The sequence below is a fragment of the Puntigrus tetrazona genome, chromosome 20, assembly GCF_018831695.1.
Source record: "Puntigrus tetrazona isolate hp1 chromosome 20, ASM1883169v1, whole genome shotgun sequence".
Taxonomy (NCBI): domain Eukaryota; kingdom Metazoa; phylum Chordata; class Actinopteri; order Cypriniformes; family Cyprinidae; genus Puntigrus; species Puntigrus tetrazona.
The window spans coordinates 1,258,036-1,284,874 of NC_056718.1; the positions used below are offsets into that span (position 1 = coordinate 1,258,036).

The 26,839-nt window shown below is 37.2% G+C and overlaps 1 protein-coding gene across 1 annotated transcript in view; it reads left to right on the forward strand.

Moving 5' to 3' along the window:
• Positions 1 to 26,839, forward strand: part of scara5 (scavenger receptor class A, member 5 (putative)) — a 38,824-nt gene that overhangs the window by 9,247 nt on the left and 2,738 nt on the right. Inside the window, exons 2-9 of the mRNA XM_043220477.1 lie at positions 6,932 to 7,069; positions 10,628 to 10,756; positions 15,559 to 15,744; positions 20,330 to 20,818; positions 21,973 to 22,053; positions 22,350 to 22,456; position 22,583; positions 24,363 to 24,428. Coding sequence (XP_043076412.1) covers positions 6,955 to 7,069; positions 10,628 to 10,756; positions 15,559 to 15,744; positions 20,330 to 20,818; positions 21,973 to 22,053; positions 22,350 to 22,456; position 22,583; positions 24,363 to 24,428 — 1,174 coding nt within the window. The 5' untranslated portion in view covers positions 6,932 to 6,954. The remainder of the gene's footprint in view (positions 1 to 6,931; positions 7,070 to 10,627; positions 10,757 to 15,558; positions 15,745 to 20,329; positions 20,819 to 21,972; positions 22,054 to 22,349; positions 22,457 to 22,582; positions 22,584 to 24,362; positions 24,429 to 26,839) is intronic.

Consider the following 26,839-nt stretch of genomic DNA (forward strand, 5'->3'; position numbering starts at 1 on the left):
TTGTGTCCATCAAGTTCAGATACGCTGTGAAACCTCCTTCATATGTCCTCAATGGCCCCCTTAGCAGCACAAAAGGCCAAATCCCAAAAGTCCTTGGTGATCGGGCTTCAAATGTTAAGGCTTCCCAAACAGAACTCTTTACCACAAAAAAAAAAAAAAAAAAGATACATGAGAGCAGACCATGCTTCTTCCAAACAAATCTCTTTCTCTACTGCCCCACAATTAGAGATTTTATTCCCCCTAGAGCCCCTAGAGGACGGTAGTATAACTACAACAACTCCAAATATATAGTGGCAGAACTATGGGCTGTTACATCTGTTACACCTAGTGTTACACTGAGAGATTTGTTTGGAAGAAGCATGGTCTGCTCCCCATGTATCTTTTTTTTTTTGTGGTAAAGAGTTCTGTTTGGGAAGCCTTAACATTTGAAGCCCGATCACCAAGGACTTTTGGGATTTGGCCTTTTTGTGCTGCTAAGGGGGCCATTGAGGACATATGAAGGGAGGTTTCACAGCGGTATCTGAACTTGATGGACACAATTGATGAACTTTTATCGTCTGGAGGTTGGACTCAAACCTGATGGTTACTAAGCTGTGAACTTTTGGACATTATCAAGCCTCATCAAGGTTATCATCATCGTCATCATTCAACTACAGCTTCTGATTTGATAAGTATCAGAGACATTTATGAAAAGACCTTGAATGCTGTTGGTCTATATGCAAACTTAATCATTTGTGGAGTGTTTGATTATGGCATGTTAAAAAATTACACGATCTTGGGTATTCTTATGATGTTATGGTTTCTTTTGTAGCTATGGTTCACCTATGGAAGTTTGTACTTATTTAAGGTGCGTTTCACAAAATGGCTGATGGGTCCTTAATAAAAATAATATAATTGTAACAGGCAGTTTCTTTAATATAGAGAAGAGCGGTTACATATTGGCCATATTTTCAAACATCTCAGTTACATATATAACCCTTGTTCTCTGATGGAGGAAACAGAGACATTATGTCCCCTTGCCACAACCTTGAAACATCGCTGGTTGCCAGGGGCTAGTTCTCGGCTCCTCAGCAAAACCTGATGAGTGGTTACACCTGTAGCCTATTTATACCAGTGTGTTGGGTAGTGGCTCAGGATTAGTTAACCACTTGCCAAATTTCATTAGAGTTTTCTTAACCAGAGTTAATCAGGGCTCAAAGCAAGACTCCAGTCCGTCGTCACAACATAATGCCTCCATTCCCTCCATCAGGGAAGACGTTCCAAACGGTTCCATTTTTGACATCGTTTGCAGGTATGATTTTTTGCTCAGTCTTTGTTTTAGTTAAGTCTTTGTACTTTATTGTTAGGTTTCCATTTCACCTGTAACAATGTGCTAAAGTACACCTGTTGAGCCAATGAAAACTAAGATCAGGTGATGGCGACTGTAATCATTGTCAGGATTTTTAAATAATTGCTAAAATGTGTTGTGCTTTTTATGCAATGTGTGATACTACAGTGTGTGATTAGGTATAGCTGTCTCACATCTATAAATTAGAAACTTAAAACCAAAAAAATGTAAAATTGTTAATAAGACATCAAGAATCAGCTTATAAATGGTGCCAATTAACAAAAGAACATTTTGTGCTGAAATGCATGTTGGGTTTTCCTTAAACATTTTCCTTATTAATAAAAGGTTATTCTTTGAAATATAACACTTTATTATTTTTCAACTGTATTATATCTTGACATCCATGGTAAAAAGCAGTCTACTTCAACTTAACTTTAAAACATCTCTTTTCTTTGTTAATGCATCGGTTTTTATACTGAAACAGTAAGCACTCAAACAGAAATAACTTCATGAAAAGCAAGAGATGAGAGCCCAACTAAAGCAAACATTGATCGCAATAATAGTGGATTGTTACTTTTTATATCATTTATATTATTACTACATTTTTGTAGTTAATTAGTTGTTTAGTGTATTGAAAAAAAATAGATATACTTTACCTTTTTTTGCTGTTAAAATCTGGTTGGTATTCTTTACCCAAAGCAAAAGTAATTATCATGAATGTGTCAGGGGAAAACAATAGGAAGATATTTTGAATTATTTACTAATAAACACTAATTTACGAAATGTTTTTTGAGTCTGTGTCTCATAGATGAATTCCTTACTCCCTATCTCCTCATAGATGTGTCTTAGACGAGAAGTCATCTTTGTGTATTACCACTTAATTTGTTTTTTTTAACCCAGAAATGAAATACGGAAAAAGTGTTTTTCCTTTAATGGTTCAAACATTGATAGCATAAGCAGACACAACAAATTTTCATTGCTCAAAATTAATTAAATTCCATTTAATTAAAAATGATATAAAGCTTGTTTTTAATATATGTACATGCTAAGTAGATTTTTTTTAGTGATCCTATGCAGACACCTTTTTCTGATATTTTTATGATCTTAATATTTTATGCTTAAAAACATTTTATGAAATAATTATTACATAGCCCATTTTGTTGCAAATAACTGTATCCTTGCAAAATAAGGTTATTTAGAGCAAAGGGACTTTGGTGAGGAGGAATGTATGTAGGCTAAGCGCAGAGTTTTGCTGCATTGGTGGAAACAACACGAGGGTGTCTCGACAGCGTCTTTTTTTCCCAGCAGCAGCAGGTGTAGTGCGTGAACATCAGCAGTATGGTGTGTTCAAATTCAAGCAATCGGTTTAAGCTTTGTAATCATCATAAATGTGTCACGAGGAAATAGTAAGTAGATTTTTGAATGAGCTGAGACGATGAAGATAAGACAGCTGAAAATTTTATTGTGCTTTTATTTTTAATTTATAAAAGCACAATAATTTGTTGATAAAAGTACTTTCTTTACAGTTACCAATGATTCCTTTTTGAGCAAAAATGACGTATCCAGTGTTCGTTCTGGCACCTCCATTGCAAACTATTGGATGTAGCGCATATTTTTCTAGGTTTAACATTGTTATATGATTGGACTGTTTTATTGGTCTATAAATCTATTGGTTTGATTGTGACGTTGAACTTCCTGAAGCGTGGATTATGGAGATAATTAGGACATGGCTACTTTTGCATGCCTTACTTTCATTTCATTGTTTCACTCCGTCTAGGCAAGATGTGACTTATTCCAGAGACTTATATGACTTATATGACAAAAGACATCATGAATTATTAAATGCACAACTGCCCTGAAATTGCATGGAATTCTAAAGTGAAAAAGTTAGGGCCCTGTTTCAGAAGCAAGGCGCGCGATTTCCTCTCCCCATGATAACGCTGTCCAATGGATGAAAAGTCGAGAATGTCTTTAAAATGTGTAACCTGATCTGTCTAACAGAGACATGGCTTAAACACGGGACTGAAGCTGCACTTCCTGGTTACATCACGATAAGAGCTGATCGAGAAGAACATCTATCAAACTAATTGATGGGGGGAGGTATTTTTGTGGACAGTAAATGGGCACATTCATGAGAGAGAGTGCGCCCCTAACTATGAGCTGCTTTCTGTATCATTTATACTGTTTTACCTTCCAAGGGAATTTGGAGAGATTACCATCCCTGATAGCACACATGCATCTAGAAGTGACTTTAGACCCATTGCCCTACTAAGTAAATGCATGGAAAGGGTTGTGTTAGGGCATTTGCCAAACACATATTTGTCTGATCAATTGCAGGTTGTTTATAAGACCAGGAGAGGCACTGAGGATGCTACGCTAACTCTGCTGCATGTGATTAGTAAGCATATTCAGCACAATCGGGTGCTTTTGTTAGAGTTTTATTTATTGATTTTAATTCAGCTTTTAACGCTGCCAGGACTGATATTTTATTAGATATTAAAACTAGATACTAATGGGCACCTTGGATTATAGATCAAGGAGTTTCTGTACAGGGTATGATGTCTGACGAGGCTATTTTGAATGCTGGGATCCCCCAAGGCTGTGTGTTATCACCGGCATTGTTCTCTATATATGTATAAGTGAGATGCAGATTTGCAAAAGTCATTTTAGCTTATTTATGTATGCAGATGATATGGTTATAGTTGGTTTTATGGCCAGAGGAAACGGGCATTTCGAGAGAGCTTATTTTAAGCACATAGACCGCCTAGTGGCATGGTGTGATGAGAGTGCTCTGTCACTAAATGTTATTAAAGCCAAGGAACTTGTTGCTAGTAGGGAAGAGCAACCAGAAGATCATAATTGGAGATTGTAAATAGCTTTAAATATTTAGGGATTGTCCTAGATTGTAGCTTAAGCTCTTTGAACACATGGACTATTTTTATAAGAAGGCAAGCCAAAGACTGTTTCTTTTGAGGTAACTAAATAGTGAGTAAGAGAATCTTGAGCATGTTTTACCACAGTTTGCTGGAAAGTATTATCTCCTATAATATCACTTGCTGGTATGGGAGTTTGGGGTCTAGCCAGTAAGATCATATTGGACCCCAAGAGGCAGCTGGTCAAATTGTATACAAACCAGACCAGAAGGAAAGCCTCACAAATAGTTCAAGATCCTACTCATACTCTTCAACGTGAATTTGAAAAGCCTCCCTCAGGTAGAGGAGACAGGGTACCCATAAGCAAGAAGAAATCTATTCAAGAAATCCTTTATACCATTTGCCATTATTTTACTAAATAAATGATTTATAATCAGGTCTAGAATTAGGACTGTAACTAGTTACTGCCGTCTGTTTATTAATAATGCTTTGTGGTTTTAGTGCTGTTGGCTTAATTTTTATATTTATTCTGTGTCTTATGTGTCTGTGATCCTTGGGGCAGGATGTTCTCTTTCACATGTCTTGTGTGTTGCTGTATTTCGTTGTGAAGTCAGTGTATATGTACTGTATATTTTTGTGGAGCCGAAGAGGAATTTCTAATCTAATCTAATCTAATCTAAATTACCTTTCTATATTTCCCTGCTATATCTAGAAATCCAATTTATATTAAGTCTCTGCATTGTTTCAAATATGTCTCTAGTTCTCAACTGAACATGCAGGAGAAGCATTGCTAAATTTTATTAAATAAAACTGATAAATAAAATATTTGACTTTTTCTGGTAACATTTTGTGTGTACGGTTTTGTTTTCAGAATAGCAATAACCATATGTACATGGCCCTATCTCACAGACACGCCATTTTACATGGTTATAATAAAAGTGCTTTCGTTCTTTTTATTTTTTTCATTTTGTTAAGTTTTGGTTCATTTCCGTGAAGCACTCTTGTTCGAGACGAGAATGCAGAAAGCACATCATGTTTGTTTTCTTTATTTTATAAAATCTAAATTTTTAAATGATTACTAAATTGATATTGTGACTGCACACAGATAATAGTAGCCTTTACAGTTCTGATTAACTTGTAATCAGAGAAAATTATGATTTTGATTCTGATTCCACTGAAAGAAATGTGATTGAGCTGGTGCCTCTACATCCTGCAGACGAACCTCCGCACAAACTTGGATATACCGTCATATAGCACATATATTATTACAGCGTAGGACTAACATCTAAACATTGTTATATACTTGAACTATTTTAGTATATAGTTTTTATTTTAGGCAATTCGTGAGAAGGCTAAATTCTCACTGTCTGCTTACTGTATTTCTAAACTGACTTTATAAAACAAACTAAACAAAATCTAATAATTTTGCTATTACGCACAAAATTGCACTATTTTGCCTGCGTTTGGTGGCTCTATTCAGCTCCCTGACCCTTCACTTATTGCTTCAAAAATGAGTGCAAAGAAGCAGTTTCTTTTTGAGTGATTTTTGTACTTGCACTGCCAGTCAAAAGTTCGGCTGCACCTTCTTCTTTAGCGTTTTCTCTTCATTTTTATTATTTTCAGCATTATAAATTAATACTGAACTGATTCAAACTCTGAAAGAACATGAATGGAATTATTAAGTAAACAAAAAAAAATATAATGTGATATTTTAGACCATCCAAATTAGCTACATTTAGCTTTGATGACAGCTTGGCACACTCATGGCATTCTCTTGTCAGATTTGTCAGAAGGGGCCGTCATCTGGAATGGATTTCACTTCACAAATGACCCTTGACAAGTGTTGATTTGTGACATTTCCTGCCTTCCTAATGTGCTTTAAACCATCAGTTGTCTTGTGCAGAAAAAGGGTGGCTTCAGAGTCAACAGCCCTGTTAGTGCTACTGCAACTACTGTACAAATTCATAACATGGCAAGAAACACAAGGTGTTACAAAAGGCAAAAGGTAGCCCATCATTACTGTAAGACACAAAGGTCAGTGAACCTAAACGAAATCTCAGAAACTTTGAATTTATCTCCAAGTTAAACACTATGATTAAAACTGACTCTCATTAGGAGTGCCCCAAGAAATAGTGATGATACCTCTGTTGTAGACGATAGGTTTATCAGAATTACCAGCCCCAGAAACCAAATGTTGACAGATTGCAGCACATATAAATGCTTGAGGGAGCTCAAGAGACATATCTGAACACTAGCTGTTCAGGGGAGACCCTGTGAGTCGGGTCTTCAAAGAAACCGATACTTCAGGGGAATGACAAGCTACAAGCTTGGGCCAAGGAACACAAGGAATGGGCACGAGATCATCTGAGATGAGTTTTTTGGTTCTGAAGTAGATGGTTCCTGAATATGAAATGTCTGAAAGAATGCCTCAGGAGTGTTCAAAGCTGCCATCAAAGCAAACAGTGGCTATTTTGAAGAAAACGTATTCTGGGTTATTCGCCATGTTCTTGTTGAATATATACATTGAATAAAAAGGTGCGTCCAAACTTTTGACTGGTAGTGTACGTTCATGAACTCTTTGCCATTGTTTTCATTTACGTTGTAGGGTATTGCTATTTATGAAAGTTAAGCAGTCCTCTTGAAGTATAAATATGGCCAAATTCTATGTTAAAATTGTATAAATTAGCTAAATATTGCAGAAGTAATTGTGTAAATTTAACTATTACTCAAGGTCGTTTTGCCAGTGGGTTGTGAATGGAGAACAAGGCAATGTATCTGACCACCACCAATGAAGACAGGGATAACAGCTCATTCTATGAGGAGGACTATGATGGGATGAATCTCTCGAAACTCAACCTGTGTGAAGAAGGTAAGGATCTTATAAAAGAGCTCATTTCCTATCTGACCAAGACTCTCCTTTCTTCCATATTGTTTCAAAATTGTTGCTGTCACCTACAGCCCATGCAATATTTTCTTTATTTTCTTATTTCTCACCAGAGTTTTAGAAAATGTTGTTGCCCCACAGCTGCAGTCTCACTCAGAAGAAAATAAACTCTTATAATCAGTCACTTAGACTGCATGGCTCAGGGTAATCAATGACCTCCTGTCTGAGGAATTTTGGGTCTCTTACTATTCTATTGCTTCATCTCAGCTCTCTCTCACACAAAAGCTCCTTGGCAGTCTTGCCTGTCCTGGTACTAGACTTTCCTGGTTCAACAATACTTCATCTCCATTTTGTCAATGCAGTTGTCAGTTCCCAGTTGTCTTCCTCCCGCTCATGCTTATTACTGTTCATCTATCTATGTAAAATGTCTATGAAGCAGGTCATTTGAGAATGCCAAAGAAGAGAAAATATGCAGAAAATATTGTTGAAAACGGTAACACATACCAGAGTTATAAAGAGAAAACCATACATGAGTCAAAGTATAGATAGCTTTCAGTGAAAATGACTCCACTACGCCTTACAATTAACCCAAAGATTTTGAGTATCTGATTTGAATAGTACTTAAGTATTTTAGTAATAATACATACAAGCTGAAATAAGTGCTAGTCAAAGAGATATGGCAGATCTGTAATGTTGTGGAGAAGCTGGGGAACACTGGCAGAAGCAAGGATCTTTGGACAGGCATATTATGGAAAAAAACTAGAACAAACAATAATCCAGAAGTCACAGGGAAACAAGAATGATGATCAAACAGATACCCTTTATATATATATATATATATATATATGACCTGAGAAGACTAATCAAAGACCAATTAATGGACAAACAGACTACAAATTGACTACGAACACAACAGGAGACAGGAAGTGACATAAAAGTCCAAGACAAGGTACAGAGAACATGTAACAAAAAAACTAAAATTATTTGTCAGAAAAGCAAGCATGTTTTTTTTTCTAAAACCAAAATAAAATTGAGCACCTCAACTTTGCGAAACAACAACAATGTCCTTCAAAAAGTTGTCTTCAGTATAAAGGACAGGTAAAGTAATGTTGAGTGAATTTGCTCTGGATGTGCTGGTTTGGGCCTCATTGTCCTCATCTCATATATAAAACACATGTGTTTACAACTACTGGCTAAGGAAAGATTCACCTAAAGTCTAAAGTAGCCTTGTTGCCTTTTTTGATAGAAAGAACAAAGAAAATACCTAGTAAACGACAGTAAGAAAAATCTTGATACAATTCAAGAAGTCTAAATAGCAGCATAACATTGGGTCGGTTTATTTTAAGAGAAATAAAGGCATTCATAATTTGTATTTTGTGATAAAACTGACTTAAAGCTGAGCGGTCACATCAAAAGCAACAACGCTCAAAGTGATTGAGACCTGATTGGCTGGCACGCTACAGATTTAGACAAATTTAGACTCCTTAAATCATCACGACTTGCCTAAAATCTGTATAGATACTAAAATAGTTAACATTAAACCTCAAACCTGTGTTAAAATAATAAATGTGTGGAGAGCGGAAGCCCTGCAGGACACGGAGGCTGCGGCGCATTCACTTGCATTTTTTTTCAAGGCTACATGTTATTTTCTCTGATACATATAAGAGTAATACACTGTAAAGGGTCTACTTTTACTTGTATGCACTCAAAATATCAACAGATGTTATTTCAAAAATTCTTTCTTAAAGTCTATGAGAAGATGGCGAGTCACAATCATCGTATTCATCTTTGCAACATTTATTAGTAAGCCATTTGAATTTCTTATTTTCCCTGACACGTTTGTGATAATTACTTTGGCTGAAGCTTTGGCAGCAATCTTTATACAGTTTTCTATCAGAACTCTGCTGCGGGACACTGAACACGGTCCAGACGAGCACCTTGTTGCTTTCATCTGCACCACACGGCTATTTTTAATGTCTAAAGTATAAAAATAAGGAGAAGCCTAAAACAGGGCCAATTGAGACCCGGCCTGTGCCAGTTAGATAAAATGAACAGAAAATCTATGAACTAGACCAGGTTATTATACACGTTACACTAAAGTCCAGCAGGTCAATCCAGGCTTTTTACACCCACTATCGGCTACTCTCAAAATATTATAACAACAACTTTCATTTCTACGATTTAAATTCTTGAACATTTTGACTTTATTCTCAAAATATTATAAATCAGAAAACACGTTGAATTGAAAAAAACACTTTGCGGTTTATCATCAGCTATAGCACACATGCATGTGTAACGAGATAAATGTTATATAAAAACATAAACATCAGTAAATCCTGTGTTAATGTGATCGCGCTTCCTATTGGTTACACGTTGATTTCAACCGCTCTGGGAGACAAACACGTTCTAACAGAGTGTGAGTGATGATGAAGGGTGTGAGACAAACCTGAAGGAAATACCACACAGTCAGTGTCTCATCACTGACTGAAGAACAGACCCACAAAACTACATTAAACACATCTCTACCGAGCAAAAACATTCATACAGTTTAGTTAATATTTACTCTCCTTACCAGTTCATGGCTTTGCATAACTGTTTTCTGTGGTCCTTCGTTGATGTTTGTTACATTTTACAAAAACTGCTGATTTTCCTTGAATTAACAGGACAAGCAAAGGTGCCAGAAATGAACAGTTTTTCTACAGCTTGTTGCCATACATGAATTACAGGTTATTGCTGTTAAATTACATTGAAATTGAAATAATTACATTTTATCTCTCAAGATCTGATTAAACAACTCCTAAATCAACCAACTTCACACATTACTAACCAGACTGTGAAACACACACACACACACACACCTCGAGAATGAGCGTATGATTCTCAGCAACAAAACCTGCTGCTAAAACTCAACAAGCAAAAAGAAAAGCACATTACAGCAATTAGAGAAAAATGAGGACAATTCAGTGGCATGATTTCTTCATGTTGCTCTATTTGTGTTCATCACTGGCTGAATCCACTAGATTAGTAAACTTGTGAATGAGGGAGTAGGGAGTGATCTGAAACAGTCTCTGAGTGTCTGAACATTGCTAATTCACAGGATCACAGAAGGTTACTTTCTCAAAAATAGCTAAACATTATGCAGAATGTGTTGCTTTTGCTGTTGTAATGAAAAACAGGACTTTGCTGTCAGAATAGGGCAGCAGTATTCAGTTCTGAGTCAGCTCTTCCCCTTTTAGTATTCAGAGGAAACCAGAGGCTTCCTTAAGCGTTTCAAACTCAAGCCTTATTTCTTTGTCTCATGTAACTAATGTTAAATGTGTAATTAATAGATTAACTCTGGGCTGAGTACTGACACTGTTGTCTTCTTGGAGCTGTTTGATGACGTTTGTGTTTACTCCTGTTAGTACTGTAATGTGTTTTTCGTAGACCTTTCTACCCTTTTTTTCACTTTTGCCACTATAAGAAATCATCTTGAGTGTCACCTTCCTAGTTCCTGATTGAAATGGATGTGTTTCTTTCATCAGTTTTTATCTTTCACAGTAGGTTCAGCGAAGGGCAGGAGAAAGGCTAATAATTGCTGTGGTCAGTTGGATTCCTTCACTGCAATCAAGTATGCCATTGTGTCCCTTTATATCCTGGTGCTGCTCATCATATTTGGCCTCTGCGTGGCAGGTAGGCATGTTTTACTCTTCTCTTGTCATATCTTAAACCTTATTTTGTCTGTCCAGTTTATTTGATATATTTTCAATTAACCTAATGTTATACTTTATTTAAATAATAACTGATTGTAATCAGAGAGAGAGAGTGTTTTGTAAATTTAAATTAGATGTCAATATATATGTTATATCTATTGACCTGAGTGAGTTTTGATTTGTGAATTAGATGGATTTTAATAGCTCCACTTATAAGCTCTGATTTGAGTTGTGTTTCATGTTTCGTGCTTCTCTTGCCCGCTCGTATCTCTGCCTAGTTTATGTGCCGAGTTCTGATTGGTTGTCCAGGTCACGTGCCTTGTTTCTCATTGGTTGGTTCATGTCATGATTAGTATATATTGCCCCGTGCTGTTGTCTTTCGTCATGTATTGAATATATTTAACCTGCTCTTCTTAAAGTCTGTTCATTATTGTTTGTTCATGTTTTGGATTTTCCTGCACTTGCCGTTCAGTGGACTGCTCTTTACAGTTAGTCAAGATGCTAGTCATTGTGCTAGTTGCACTCTGTTAATGTTAATATTATCACGACAGTCTTTTTCCCCAGAACTTTACTTAGATCCTGTTTTCTGTGCTGGAAACACAATGAGTCCTCAGTTCCTTGTGTTATCAGTGATAGTACTGTCAGCAGATCCGACTATGGTTTTAGTGTGGCTTGATGTGTGATCTCTCATCCTGATGTTCTGGTGTTTATCTATGTACATGGCAAATTACTTGAACCCATGTTGCTCAGATTTGGAATGAAACAGCATTCACGATCACAGAGGTGATTTCTTTATTAGTTTAGGTCTATTATGAGACACACTCTTAGCTCAGACGTTTATATTTGAGAAGACAGATCCAGCTCTGTGTAACATGTTCCCAGAGTCCTCTGCTCTCTGTAGACAGCGTGGAAAGTGCTTTACACGGGTTAGCCTCTTTTCAACCTTCTGTGCCTTCATCATCCACACAATCTCAGAATACATAATAGAATGTCCGGAGAGATGCATTTTCAGTTATTATATTCTCCCAAGCACAGAGAACGCTGTTTGCTGGTGGGCTCTACTGTCCTTACATGTGCGTTCTCACCCGTTCTAAACCTAACTCGTGTGGTTACCTTATATTACCCAGTTCTCACTTAGGCAAGTACATTGTAAGTGCACTTATACTGTAAAATAAAGCACAATTAAAATAAATGGCCCAGAATTATACATAAAGTGAACTGAATTAATGGACAGTTATTGGCAGCTGATTAAATATATAATATAATTCCCTTTTCCCTGACCCGGCAGCACAGGCAGAATTTAATCAAGCCCACAGCAGGACCCCAAGGCCAGGTTTCAGTGCTTATATGTGGGCTGACCCGTAACAAACCCAGGAGACCATAGAGATATTTAGGTATTTCCCTCGAGAGTGCAGATTATTTTATCTTTGTTCACTAAAGTTCTGCACAACTAGCATCCGTTTCCATAGTAACTCCTGCATTCAGCACGCTGTTTCTGTGTTTGGTGTGAGGTTTTTACCTCAGCGTCGACTGATCTGCAATGATTTTCTGGGATATCTGTGTTTGTTAAATCATTACCTGTTGCATCTCTGTGTGTTAATTGGCTTTGCGCATTTGACCTCGTTTTAGATTCTGGCTTCGATTTAGTTCGATTTGCTAACAGACAACAATACTGTTGTACGGCATTGCAACACGGCGTTGATAAATACATTGACGGTGCATTTTCATTGTGTTTTCTGTAGTACTTTTGTAGTTCAGTATTCAGTGCACAGAAACAATTTAGATCTATGCTTTTTAAAAAGTTCTTTCTTTTTCTTCTTTATCTTTTATAGTGATATAATACATGTCTCGTTTGAAAGCTGTCTAAAACCATTTGCTGTGCCTTAAGAGAACTGATTAAAAAACAATGGCTCTCAACAAAATGGTTTGTGGCGGTGCAGTTCTCTTTGGTCAATAGAGGAAATTTCTTACAATGAGAAATGAGAATAACTGATTAATAGCTTTATCGTTCATATTATTGCAATAGTTTGGTATCAAAGTTTATAGCACCAGCGTATGGACAGGTGCAGAATTTTTGCACAATCTTAGCCTCCAATAATGGTCAGAAATTTTGACTTGCAGTCCTTTATTGAAACTCAACAACAAATGATTGCATAAGAGATGTTTAGTTACACTGGCTCGTCATCGTATGCAACAAAAAATAGGTCACAATATGATCTAAAACTGTGCTCTGGAGGATGTGCGCATACTCCTTCACCCAGCAATCACAGATGTTTTCTTTTTCCAGACAAGCATTCAGTGGCCTGCTTTGGTTTGTGCTCTACGTCTCTCAGCTTTAGGCAGGTGCCAGCGTGGATCATGAGCTCATCCTAGAAAAGTGGAATATAAATATATATATATATATATATATATATATTTCAGTTTTTGCTGTGTAAAATCTGGATCTTAAAGCAATACTGTGTTGAAACACTAGACTGCAGATGTATTCATAAAATGCTTGGCAGCCCAAGCACACACGGAGTTGAATGAGCCATGACATCATTCATCTGTTTGCTTGAAATCTAATATGAGCGGGAAACAGAGGTGGAGGGAAATCAAGTGCTCTTTTCAATTGCAGTGTTTTAGAACACATGACTCACGCTGTTTCAATTTCTCCCACACATAATGAACATGTAGCAAGCAGAAATTCAGGCGTCTCACGGCCGGCTCTCTGTAACGCCTGCCAGGACACTACACAAGTACTTTAATGTAGGGCCCTCAAGAGCCAAACAAATACAGGATGTACAAATCTAGGGCTCGGAGAGTTACAAGAGCAGATACGTTAGCCATCTCTTAGCAGTTTGTAAATTAATATTGAAAGGTAACGTATCGTGAAAATCTGACTTTTCTGTTTAAAGTGATATAATCAGTTCAGCAACCCCAAAAACATGAACATTTTTAGTAACATTTTTTAATGTGGTCTGAAAGCTGAAGCAGAGCATGTTCTGTCTTCATCGATGAGCACAGAACCCTGTTTAGAGTCAGCCTCAGGAGACACAGAGCAGTTTATTCACTGCAGATCTAATATAGACAGACCCTTTGTACATGTGCACTCAAAAAAACGTATATCAGAAGTTTGAATTAGTGTGGTTAAAACGATACTCCTTTCAGCTCCGCAGATAATCAAAACTAAACAATTGTTAATTTTTTTGATTTGTGTTTTTTGGCAGCTGTAAAGACACAGCCGTTCTCAGGAGAAAGGGACAGGGTGAAGCAGCTTGTTTGCATTTAAAGATACATTCTGCTTCCACTAAAAAAATCTAGAATAAATTATCTGTGGGATATTTTACAGACACATTCTGGGGACACCCGGGACATCTCTCTCTCTCTCTCACTCGCTCTCTCTTTCTCTCTGGTGCAAGAACCTGTCTTTTCTAATCGCTACAGTTAAAGAAAGAAAACAACTATTAGTTCTTCACTGTAAGCAAAACATCAAGGCAAAAATTGTTCACTTTGCACAAAAAGTTAAAAAGCTTGCTTGCTAAAAAAAGAGGAAACAAAACAAGACTCTTTGTTTGCACAAACTCATTATATATTGAGAAATGAAGACCACCATTGCAGTGTTTTAGAACCTCTTTCTGAATGACCTTTTTCAGCCATCAACCGACGTGTCGTCATCTTTAGTCATTCAATTTCTGAAGGCTGGGTTAACATTTGATTGATTTAAAGGAAGGCCAATGGAAAACTGTACAATTGCTGATCAAATTGGGATAAACTCAGTAAGAACTGTGGAGGGATTAGAAATCTTAAGGCATCTTTAATTTCCTATATTAATAATGTTTTATTTCTCAGCCTTTTCCACAGTTTAAAGTAGTTCTTAAAAATTGGGAATCTATTTATAACAGTCGAACAAAATTGCTTATAGTGCTTAGATTTTTTATTGTATTTGGATTTTTTTTATCATAAGTGTTAAATCTATACACTTGGGGCAGCTGAGGTCATTTGGAGGTCTTGGCTCAGAGGAGGTTGTGGTTGTAGAAATCAGCCATCAATGAAGTCATTTAATTCAAGTATTACAGCCTCAACACACATTTTGAACTCAACAACATCAAGGACCAACAAACTCAATGACAAGACTAAAAAACACAGACACGGTCAGGGAGAACTGAAACATGTGAATACACACGGGACGAATGAACTAGAACAGGAAGATGACCTAAATAAGGAAAATAAGGAAGACAAAGCACAACATCAGACATGACACACATGTAACAGTATTATTATAGCCTCCGACTCTTTTGTGTCTAAGATTAATGAGACCGTTTTACCAGTTTTGTCCTGTTTGTAATGCTCTTGACAATGTTTTTCACATGTTTTAGACAATAGTCTATTTATTCTGGGTTGCAGATATAAGAGGTCTTGGCAACAACAGTTCACACTGATCAGTTTCTGAATAGGTCAAGCAAACCTGTCATTTTAAATAATCTGCTGAAAATGTGAATAATATAAATATTAAATATTTATTTTGGTGCATAAAATGGCTTATAGCATAAGAAATATAGCTTTCAGTGATCTTTTGAGCTTCATAAAGACTTCTGCTCTTCCTTAAGCTGAGGCTAGAAGTTTCAAACGTTAGAAATGAGGTTAAAGTTGATGGTAAAGATTCTCTCTAATTTTAACTGATTTTAAACTGATTAAAGTGAGTTTGTTTTGTAAACTGGGATTTGTTTCTTGTGTTCAAACTTGGATCAACCATGAATGCCAATACAAAATAACTCTTCTTCAATTTTTCTCATTTTCCAGTATCAAAATCCCATGCATCCTCAAAAAGGGAGGAAGCGCTGCTGGAGAATGTGACTCGTCTGGGAGAGCACTCTGAGAGCTTGCAGAGATCTCTTAGCCAACTGCCCTCCCAAAGCGACCTTCTGGAGAACATCTGGAAGCTTGAGAGCCTCTTCCATAATCATAGCGAACAGCTGCAGCTGTTAGGTAACCACCATAATGTGCAGCAGAAGAGTCAAGTTATTTATACTTACGTGATAGTCAAACATATCTTAAATATCTCTAATTACACCCACTAATTTATTTTGCAGCTTGTAGAGGAAGTAGCCACAATATTTTCTTTGTCTTATTTTGGTATATAGAAAAGACACAGTATGCAAAACCATATTTGTTTATAATAGTTTGTCTAAAAGAACAAAACAAAACCCTGGGACTCTGAGAGACATAATTGTAAAGACTGTAAGGGCCTAGGGCCAGTAAGTGTCTCAGCCTCCCTTGTTCACTAAGTGTTAACTCCAGTATTTGAAGCAGTATTTCTCCAGCTCTATACTGCCATTCCATTTCATTTCAAATATAGAGCATACAATGAGATGTGTGTTTGCGTTGTTGAGCCTGCATTAAGAAGTTTTCTTCTCAGTACTAGATTTCATATAAGATTACTGATACACACGGATGTCAATATTCCAGTTGTATTTTTAAATGTTTGATATGTCGTGCGTATTTGTGCAATTTTGGTGAAGGCAGTTGAGGCTTTAAAAATATGCCAAAGAAATAAGTAAAACATATAAATAATAATAAATAAATAAAATACAATCTGAAATGTTGGGGCGTTTTTTAAATTTTCTAAGAATATTAAATAGTAATAAAATAAAAATTAAAAGAATTTTTAAATCACACGAGCCAATATTTTATTCACAATAAAACATAACACAACGTAAGGGCTGTAATGATTCGAGTGTCACGTATCGTACAATTCATGTTTAAAGCAGGGCTCTAAAGGGGTTCCAGGAACCTGCAGTACTTCTTAGAGCAGAAAAAAAACTAGCCTTACATAAAAAAGGAATATAGCTATAGACACAGAATATATTTCACTTAAATCATTGACAACATAAAAATCAATCACTTTTATTTACATAGTGCTTTTGATTATGTCAAAGCACTGAACAATATCAAATAGGAGAATAGAGTGATAGTGATGTATACTGACAAGATTAAACACTTTCTTATTAAATGCAAAAACAGTCTGTGTAATCGCTAGACATTAAGCGTCCCCAACAGAGCAAGCCAGAGGAGACAGCGGCAAGGAACAAAAACCCCTTCCGTGACAGAAAGAAGAAAGAAAAACCTTGGGGCCAGTTCTCCTCTGACCGGATGACCAGAACTTACTTTCAAGTTCAATTTTAAGCACATGTCAGATTGCGCAAATGACGTCACAACCTTGGTTATATTTTCCTTCATAAGGGGCTGTGGAATGCTCTTTGTCTGGAATGTCACCTAGGACCTGTTTGCCTTGAGAAACCCTACCAGGGACTTATAGCCCCTGGCAACGTAGCTCCTGGGATCAATCAGACATTCAAACCCCTCCTCCACGTTAAGGTGTTATCCAGGAGAGGGATTCTATCTAAGTATTTTAAAGTGAAGATCGTGGTAATGCACTAGTAATGTTTTAAATCGAGCAAAGCGAATTACTAACCAGAACCTTACAAAAAAAAGTTCACAATGACTTCAGTAATTACTTGAGTTCACGATCTTCACTTTAGAATACAAACCAAAAAACAGTAATCCCTTCAGAAGGATGTAGTAACCCCTGAATAACTACTGTTCAATACTTTACAAAACCTGCAAACACTTACAATGACTTCAGTCATTACTAGTGAGTTATCATAATCTTTACTTTAGAATAGGATCCAAATAACTAGTAACTCTCTCTGAAGTATTTGTTACCATGACCTTCACTTTAGAAATAATTATACATCATGTATTATTCATATGAATAATGAACCTGTATACTGTAATTCTTAGTAGTTCTTGGGGAGGTATGAAAAATAATAGTTACTGATTAGCTAATAGTGAACTACCACATTCAACTAAGTTCTATTACTTACTAATTCATTAATCAGTTTCTTGTTAGTAATAGTTACTAGAGTGCTAATATTGTGTTACTCGTGTTCTTGTGTAGTTATTTATTAATGATGGAACCGTATTCTAAAGTGTTACCAATCTTGGAAGTAAAGTAGTTCATTGCCAGTGTTCTTATTATACCATGGAGTCAGATTGTTTTCTTTCATCTTTCTTAAGCATAAAGGAGCAACTGTATCTAAAGTGCTAGAAAAAAGAGAGTGCATAGTTTCTGTTACATCATGAAGTTTTTATGCAGTATTGGATGCGCTAAGGAATTGAGAGAAATCAGGAAGACTTCTTAAGGAAGCACTCTTTTGTGGTGGAAGCGATGGTTCTACCATACTTGTAATAAGAGTGTAGAGTCTATGGTTTTAGCTATATGAAATTCATACAAGAATAGATAATGGTCTGGAATATCATCACTTTGCTGCAGAATTTCAACACCATTAACATCAGTTCCATGTGACAGTATTAAATCTAGAGTATGATTTCGACAGTGAGTAGGTTATCTGCAGCCAGTACTAACTCAGTTAGAAAATCAGCAGATTCTGTGTAGTGTCCTGGTGGCCTGTATACAGTAGCTGGGGCAAACATTTATCACTAATTTATCATTAGCATGTGTTTCTCTAGATAATGTTATATGCAGTACCATAACTTTAAATGAGTTATACTTCAAGCCTGCCCTCTGAGAAGTACCTGTAAATTGTAGCGACACCTCCCCCTTTACCTTTTGGACGTGTCTCATTTTTAACAGTGATTCTGAAGGGTAGACTGTATTTATCTGGTTTTAGCCAGGTTTCTGTAAAACTGAGCAAATCTAGATTCTGATCATTGATCAACTTATTTATATAAAGTGCCTTCACAGAAAGGGATCTAATGTTCAGTAAGCCAAGTTTTATCATTTGCTTCTCTGTATTACAAACAGTTTTTATTTCCTGAACATCTATTAAATTGTTGCACCTAATTTGGTTTGGATGTTTTCTGTATTTTCTGTTCTCTTATGTGCCAACTGTTATGGGTAGCATAGTCATGGATAACTTCTTTACTGTTGTAGGAAAAAAAAGGAACAGAAAATGAATAAAGTAGAGATGACATATACAAGTTGAAACTGGGTCTCAGGTATGGTGGATGGATTTAGTGAGAATAAAGACCAACCAGTTATTGTTTTACGACTAGATCTTGGATTGGATTGATTTAAGTTGATTTAAGATAAGCAAGCAGAGAATTAACTGATGTTAAAGATGAGGTAGAGCTTTAAACTGAAAAGACCTGCACCCAGCTTCGCTAAAAATTCTGTGAATAAAGAAGAGAAATTGCAAATGTCTAAGTGAATAAGAATACTGCTTTGGATACCAAGAATATGATAAACACGCTTAAAAAAAACAACTTCTTGCTTTGGGCTGTAACTAATTAAGCATTTCATACATGTAACAGTGATGAGTACAATATGTGCGTTCTCCTGGAGCGCATGATCATATATCATTGTATAACACAGTGCTTTACCATCTGAGCTACACAAAACCTCAAATATGATGCAGATAAAAGAGTACAAAATATCAAAATGTCCCATTGTCGATTCAAGCACAATTGTAGTATGTAGTATACAGGTGTACTGCTTTGCAGGATATGTTTTTAGTAGTATGTATATCACAAGCATATTGGCTATTTACAGTATTAATACTTTCAAAGTACGTGTTAATGTATAATTCTGCATGACTGCGTTCTGGATCACTTAATCCTACCCTATACCCAAACATAAGATACTACAAAAGCTACCTTACTTACTAGTAAGAAGTAATTTGTTTATTGAGGGAAAACTCTTTTCATTAAGTGAAATACTTGTAAGAGATATTGTTTTGTTATTTGACATATTTAGAAGAGTCCCCTTAGTTTTTATTATTATTAGTTGTTTAAATGGGAAATGTTGCCTTATTTACATCAGCGGCATCTGATAAACATTAAACTAAAGAGGCTTTACTGTAATTTACATTTTGAAAAAAAATCTATCAAAATGAGACTGAGCGTGTCATTGAAGTATCATTCTGGTAATATAACAAAAAATTACATTTATGCATTTGGCAGATGCTTCTAAAGCATCTTACTCACTTTATATGAATGAATCATTTATATAACGCTTTATTGTGTATTGCTGTACACCCAAAGCGCTTTACAATCATGCCTCAACCACCACCACTGTGTACCATCACTTAGATGATGTGACGGGAGAGAGAGACATTCAGTCAATGGGGATTACTGGGAGGCTATGATTGACGACAGCCAGTGGAGGGGATTTTGTCAGAACACTCTTTACAACAAGTGTTATGAGACAGTTTAACATCTCACCTGAAAGACAGCACTCTTTGACAGTATATAGTCCCGGTATATAGAGCTATGGGTGAGTGGTCCCTGCTAGCCTCACTAACACCTCAACCAACAGAAACCTGGTTTTCTCCCATCCACGTACTGACCCCGTCTTCGGCTGCAGGGTGATATGGCTGGGGCTTTCACTACTATATACCAATACTTTAGTTAATAATTTGATACTATTTTTTTTTTATTATTGGAGTGTTTACCCTGCCGGAGCTTCACTTGTCACTTCAACATAAACACAAGTTTCCATGTGCAAGTATGATTAATACCGTCCCCACACTTCTGTTACTAACATGACCAGGGCGACTGGCACAGGGCTTGGAGAGGGACATTAAAGATCTGCAGGCCTTCTCCGAACACACCACGGACTCTGTGGCTCAGCTCTGGGAGCATCTGGCCATGATCAGCCACTCCAGCCAGAGGAACAGCAGCAGTCTGGGAGAAGAGCTAGCCTTCGCGGCTGGTTCCATCCGAACCCAGGACGCCGTTTTAAAGACAATGGTGGTGAACGTAGAGACGCTGCAGGAGCGTCTGGATGAGGTGGGATGGACAGTACAGACATTAAACCATTCACTGAGCGGAGACGTGAGTCTGCATCAGGTGAAAATCTATGAGCTGCAGGGGAAGATTGGAAATGTGTCCCACGACGCCACAAGCATGAGGAACACACAGATACACCTGGAGGAGCAGCTCAGGAATGAGATCGAAGTGCTAAACGTCATCACTGCCGATCTGAGGCTAAAGGAATGGGAGCACTCCATGGCCCTCAAAAACCTCACTGTATTACAAGGTAGGCTTTCTTCCTTTTTATTCTTGTTGATTACTGACAGATCACTAACAGAACAAAAGCAGTTGTTGGTGAAAGTGTATAGTGATTGATGGCTGTGCCGAGCAACTATTAGTCTTTGACATCTTTAAAGTATAATCTCTTAATGTAAGTAGTTGGCACTTGTGAGGAGAGAGAGGGGTGGGATCAGGAAGGTGCGCTCCCACACGGTCCAGCAGTGTTTGGTTGTGATTCACCAGGCTGTGGCACGATCATAGAATATACTGTTCTAATTGAGTGTGTGATGTGAGATGTGAGAGTATAATGTACTGTGAATGAGGAGTGCAACTTAGATTTAAGTGCATTCTTTTTGGCTGGACACAGATGTTTTGTTTTTATTTATTCATTCATTCATTTTTATTGTATGTGTTTTTAATAAACTCTCTAACCAATGCATGATTGTTTCTAGGAATCATGCTGGTTTGTGTTATTGTAAAGGAAGAATGATGCTGCAATGCATTCTGGGTGCCCGCGTTGTATAAAAAAATGTTACTATAGCCACCTGCATCCACCGGGGCACAAATTAATTTCTGGTTTTAATGTGATGTTAATTTTGACGTATGCCTTTTCTAACATGTTGGTAATGTTCAGAGATGGTTCAGTTTTTTGTGGAGGTTTTGTAGCTAACACATGCTCAGATATCTCACTATACAAATAGCTTATTTAACAATAACAATAACAATAATAATAATAATAATAATGGTGATAGTAATAATATATCTGCTCAAGCAAACACGTTTTACAGAGTAACACTTCTGGGGGAATACTTGTATTTTAGCATTAAAATAACACATAAGTTTTAAAGAACTGAGTAAAAGTCATTTTACTCAAAGATTTTCACAGAAGACCAGCCTTTCAATGATACTCCAAACACACACACACACACACACACACACACACACACACACACACACACACACACACACACACACACACACACACACACACACACACAAAGACTCTAAAGAGCAGTGTAAACGTGTTCTGGTTTGTACAAATAAAGACTAAACAAAAGGAACAGAGTCTGCGAGTCTTGGTCATAATGAGGGAATCTGTTGTTAGGTTACTCTAGAGCCTGTAATTAAACGCTTTTTAAATGTTGTTTATCTGCTTTTTAGGACCACCAGGACCAAAGGGTGAGAAAGGTGACGTGGGGCCCCTGGGGCCCTCTGGACTCCCTGGCCTGACAGGAATAAGAGGTCTATCACAGCAGAACACCTGAGCGATGCTGTATCTCTTCTCCTCATTCACAGACTATAGCACTACTCAGATGCTCTTTATTTTTAGTGTTTGTAGGGGTAGTTGGAGATTTTATTGTCATCTGAATTCAGAATTAGCTACTGACAGGATCTTATTGACAGACACCAGGGTCATGTGACAATCATGTGACTGGTCATGAGTGTGTTCCTGGGTTCTTGATGTAAAGTTGTATGCCTTGTTTAAGAGCATTTGGGAATATATATATATATATATCCAGTTATTCTTACCTTTACAGGTTTACCAGGAGAAAAAGGCATACAGGGTTCTCGTGGACTGGCAGGGAGAAGCGGTCAGGATGGACACAATGGAGGCAAAGGAGATATTGGGCCTGAGGACCCAAAGGTTAGAAATATGTTAACACACACACACACACACACACACACACACACGCACACACACATACACAGACACACACACACAATGATTTTGTTTCATATATATATATATATATATAACACTTTATTTTAGGGTCTCTTAACTAGTTGCTTATTAGCATGCATATTACTAGAATATTAGCCATTTATTAGTAATTAAACACATGTATTCTACCTAAAGTGAATTATGTTTGTCCTGAACTGACCCCTAATCCTGCTCCTCACAGAAACCTGTGCAAAACTCAGGAACTCATCTGATCAGTTTAGAAGCCTCTCTCCAGTCAGTGTTCACTATATCAGTGAGAAGATCATGGAATAGTCAGGACCTCATAAGCAGTTAAACCTGTACACACACACACAAGTTTGACTGGCACTCTTCTCTGTCTGCTGTTTTTGGCGTCGCTCAGGGCTGCATTTCTCAAAAGAATCATAAATTTAACCGTAAACACCTTTGGTGGCAATTAATCTGCTTCTTACTATCCTGATGCTTTCAGCATAGAAGAGAAGGGAAACTGTGAAGGGAATTTCAGTCTCAGCTTTGACTTCAGACTTTACTTACGTCTTTGTTTCTATTTTCGCTCTGTATTTTAGCTCAAACTCCAACCCGCTGATCTCATTCTCCGAACATGCGCTGCTCCTTTAACACCTTCCAAAACATGTAATGATTTCCCCTAATGTTCTCCAGAACAGCACACCATCCCCCAACCGCTCTTCATCCTCAGAACAATCCACCCTTTCCTCCTATTGCCTCATTCTCATGTTATTGGACTCAGGGCCTTGTTTTTGTAATAGAATCGTCCTCGCTAACGTTCGCCGTGATCTCGGGCCTCACGCTGGCTGTGGTCGGCTGCAATAGATGTGTCATGTTTTCACAGCGTGAGTCAAACAGCTGGGAGAGATCAGTGTGAGCTCAGCAGACTGACGTATATAGTACTGATCTTTAACCACTGGCCCTTTCAGATTCTGTTTTCATTGTCGCTTGCCACCAAAGAATTATTACTCTGGATTAAGTCCAGTGTAATATTAGATTATATGTTATGCCTTTATTAAACTCAGAAGGGGCAGAGAGAGACTCGTGTAGCCAGTGGAGCAGTACAGTGTCCATGAGGCTTCAGAATACTTTCAAATGATTTTTACACCATTACTGTGTGTTTCAGAATGAGTTTTATATGGAATGTATTTGTTGTTTGTTCACCAAGTAACAACAGCAGCCATCATCTATAGAGAGTACTCTCTGCTCAGAGGAATATCAGTATTGTTGAGTATCGTAGCCAATCATAGAGCTGTCTTTTGAGCTCATGAACACAAAGGCCAATCAGAGGTGTTTAAGCTAGTCATAACCCGCTCAAACTTTTCCTTCGGAACTCACACATTACTTTTTAATCTGAAAATATCTGAGTTCATTTTTCAAATAACTCCAGTTCCTTTGTGTCTCGTGATTGTGCTGACTGACAGTTCTGGGGTTGCCATGTTGAGAGAAATCAGGAGTAAGTGCAGAGCATTGTGTGTGAACACGATCTTACTGTAGATCTAGACTAAATATCAACATGCGTGCATCTCACCTGCACAAAAACACATCTGGTAACACTCAGAATATGATGCAAGCCGGCATTAATTAAACACGTTAAACACAAACATCCTTTACATATTTACATATTTTTATTCACCAGTGTCTTTGCTGTTAACACTTAATGATCCTGTTTAAACATTAGTGAAAATGACTTTAGATTTCAGAGTTTGTAGTGAAGGACTGGAAGTTGGGACTTCATAGAGATCAGCTCTTAACAACCTCGAGGAATATTAGCTTCCTCCTTTATTCCATAAATTGTGTAGAATTGCACTGTTTAATAAACAACTCTTTGCTTCTTCTGCAGGTGTGAAAGGAGAAAGAGGACCGAAAGGAGAGAAAGGACAGTGTGGAGACAAGGCAGGGAAAACAGGTAAAGATTTTATATATAAAGAGTGAATTTGATATAATTTAGCGATTTATGATATTAACAGAGATAAAAACATAACACTGCATTTGTGTTTTTACTACATATAGTGTTTAGTCTTTAGTATTAAGTATTTTCTTAATATATGTTAATGTCGTGCATTTTTAATGATTATGTTCATTGAGATGCCTATTTTTGAGATGATTTTTATTTAAAAAAGAAAAGTAAAAGTAAAAATGACCATTTGTACCCTGTCTATAACACTCTAAATCAGGGATTAAAATGATTACAGTGTTGCTTTTCATTCTTCTTGCGGGTCGCTAGCTTTCTAAAAGGACCAAATTAGTTATTACTTTTAGTTAAAGTCATGTGCGAGTAAACTGTTCTCTCATTGGTCAGGGCTTCCCCTCAGCTGTCACCCAACAGGAACAACAACAGCTTTGCGGGCTTTGTTTTTTGCAGCTGTCTTTATGTTCATTTATCATTTTGAGCAGGAGTAGACATGTAGTTGTGAATGAATGAGAATTCCTCGATGTGTAGCTGACGTGTAGTTACTCACAGTTAGTAGAATGTCTTTTTTAGTAGAAAGGGTAGTAGAAAGTAGAAAGCTGTTGTTGTTTTAGGGCACTTCTGTAATGTAGAATATGGTTAGAGTGAAGGTTGATGATGAACTTATTGCTTTGATTATCCTGAGCTCTGGAGTGTTTAGAGACGAGTGCTAAAACAGCATTAAATGTAGCGAAGCTAGGCTAATGATATAGGCTATCTTAATTACACTAACAATGTGACATCATGGCTGGGAGGTAACTGTACCCTGAGCAGGTCATGACCAACAAGTCATTTCATATTTGCCATGGTTTGATATACGCTGGCTGTTATATGATTTAAGGAATAGTTTACCCAAAATGAAAATCCGTCATCATTCACTCATCTTATTTCCAAACGTGCATGAAGCACCAAGGAAGAACAAAGAAAGCAGAAAGTTTGTAAGCAGGCTGTTTTGAATTGTTTGCTTCTTTTACACACAGGTTTGGAGCTACTCGAGAGTGAGTAAATGATGAGAACATTTTCATTTTTGGGTGAACTATTCCTTTAAGGGGATATATAAGTAATTGTTTTCTGATCATTTGCCTCGCAAGAGCACATTGAGTCTAGTTAGCATGATTTATTTAATTTATTTAATGGAGCTCTGTCAAAACAGGTCGATTTCATGAGCCTCTCTTCTGATTGGCCTGTTCTTTTTTGAGTGATGCACGAGCAGACCAATCAAAGGTAACGACATCATAATTATGTCAGAGCTAGCTGGAAGCAAAACAAAGGGAAGACTGAGGCTCTTTTTAAAACAACGCATGATCAACGTAACACGGATATAAAAGTAGTAATAAAAGTCGTTTTTTTGGGTTATTAAGTGGCATGACTCTCTTTTGGATACTGAGTAAAGTGCTAGAAATCACAACAGAAAAAAAAGATTCTCTTCCCACGCAAAAAATACTTTTTCCTGCTAGCTATGCATTTTCAGAGAAACTCGCACATCTTCAGCTGTTTAAAAATAACACCACGCTTAGGATATGTCACCTTCTCCCAAAGTGTCTAAGGCCAAAGCTGTTATTATAAGCATCCGTAACGCCAGTCATAATGATGGAGCAGCTCAATATCAGCATGATGTCATGCTTACCTGCAAATCTCTTCTTGTCTTGTGGTTTTCCACAGATGTGTGTCTCATGTACGATCATTTCATCATACGGTACATTTATTTTTAAAAGCTGCATCAGGGTTGGTCAGTGAGTGATCAGAGATGGTTTTAATAAATGTATCAGAAGCTGTCTACTTTCTGTACCATTGATAGTCGCTTGTAATGCAGGCTTTCATTGTCTGAGCACACACACCCTTCTTATGGCTCATGCATGTGGCTTTAATCTGCGCTGTGTGTGTGTGTGTGTGTGTGTGTGTGTGTGTGTTCGCTGCCAGCAATCACACAGCTGCTACACATTTGCCAGATATTTTTTTCTGACTCTCATCTCATTGATGTACAGTACTCAGTGTGTTCTGCATTAATGTCAAAAACGTCTGACCTTTGACCCTTACAAACACTCTGCATGAACTTGCTCTCACAACTCATCTTCTCTTCAGGATATTAAACTCACAGATGTGTCTTCTTTTTTATAAAGTTGTGAACTGAAATTCATGATATATTTTCTCGAAGTCTAGTTATAGTCACTTGTTTTTTTGTGCATATCCACGTCTCCATTCTTCAAAACACTCAACAGAATGGAGAGCAGTGAAAATGAGAAACGGCAGAAAGTTTCCTGTAAGAGGTAGGTTTAGGTGTAGGACAATAACACATTCAGGCTATAAACCATGAATGAACCCACTTTTCACAAAAACAGACGTGTGTGTTCATGTTTTGACTACACTTT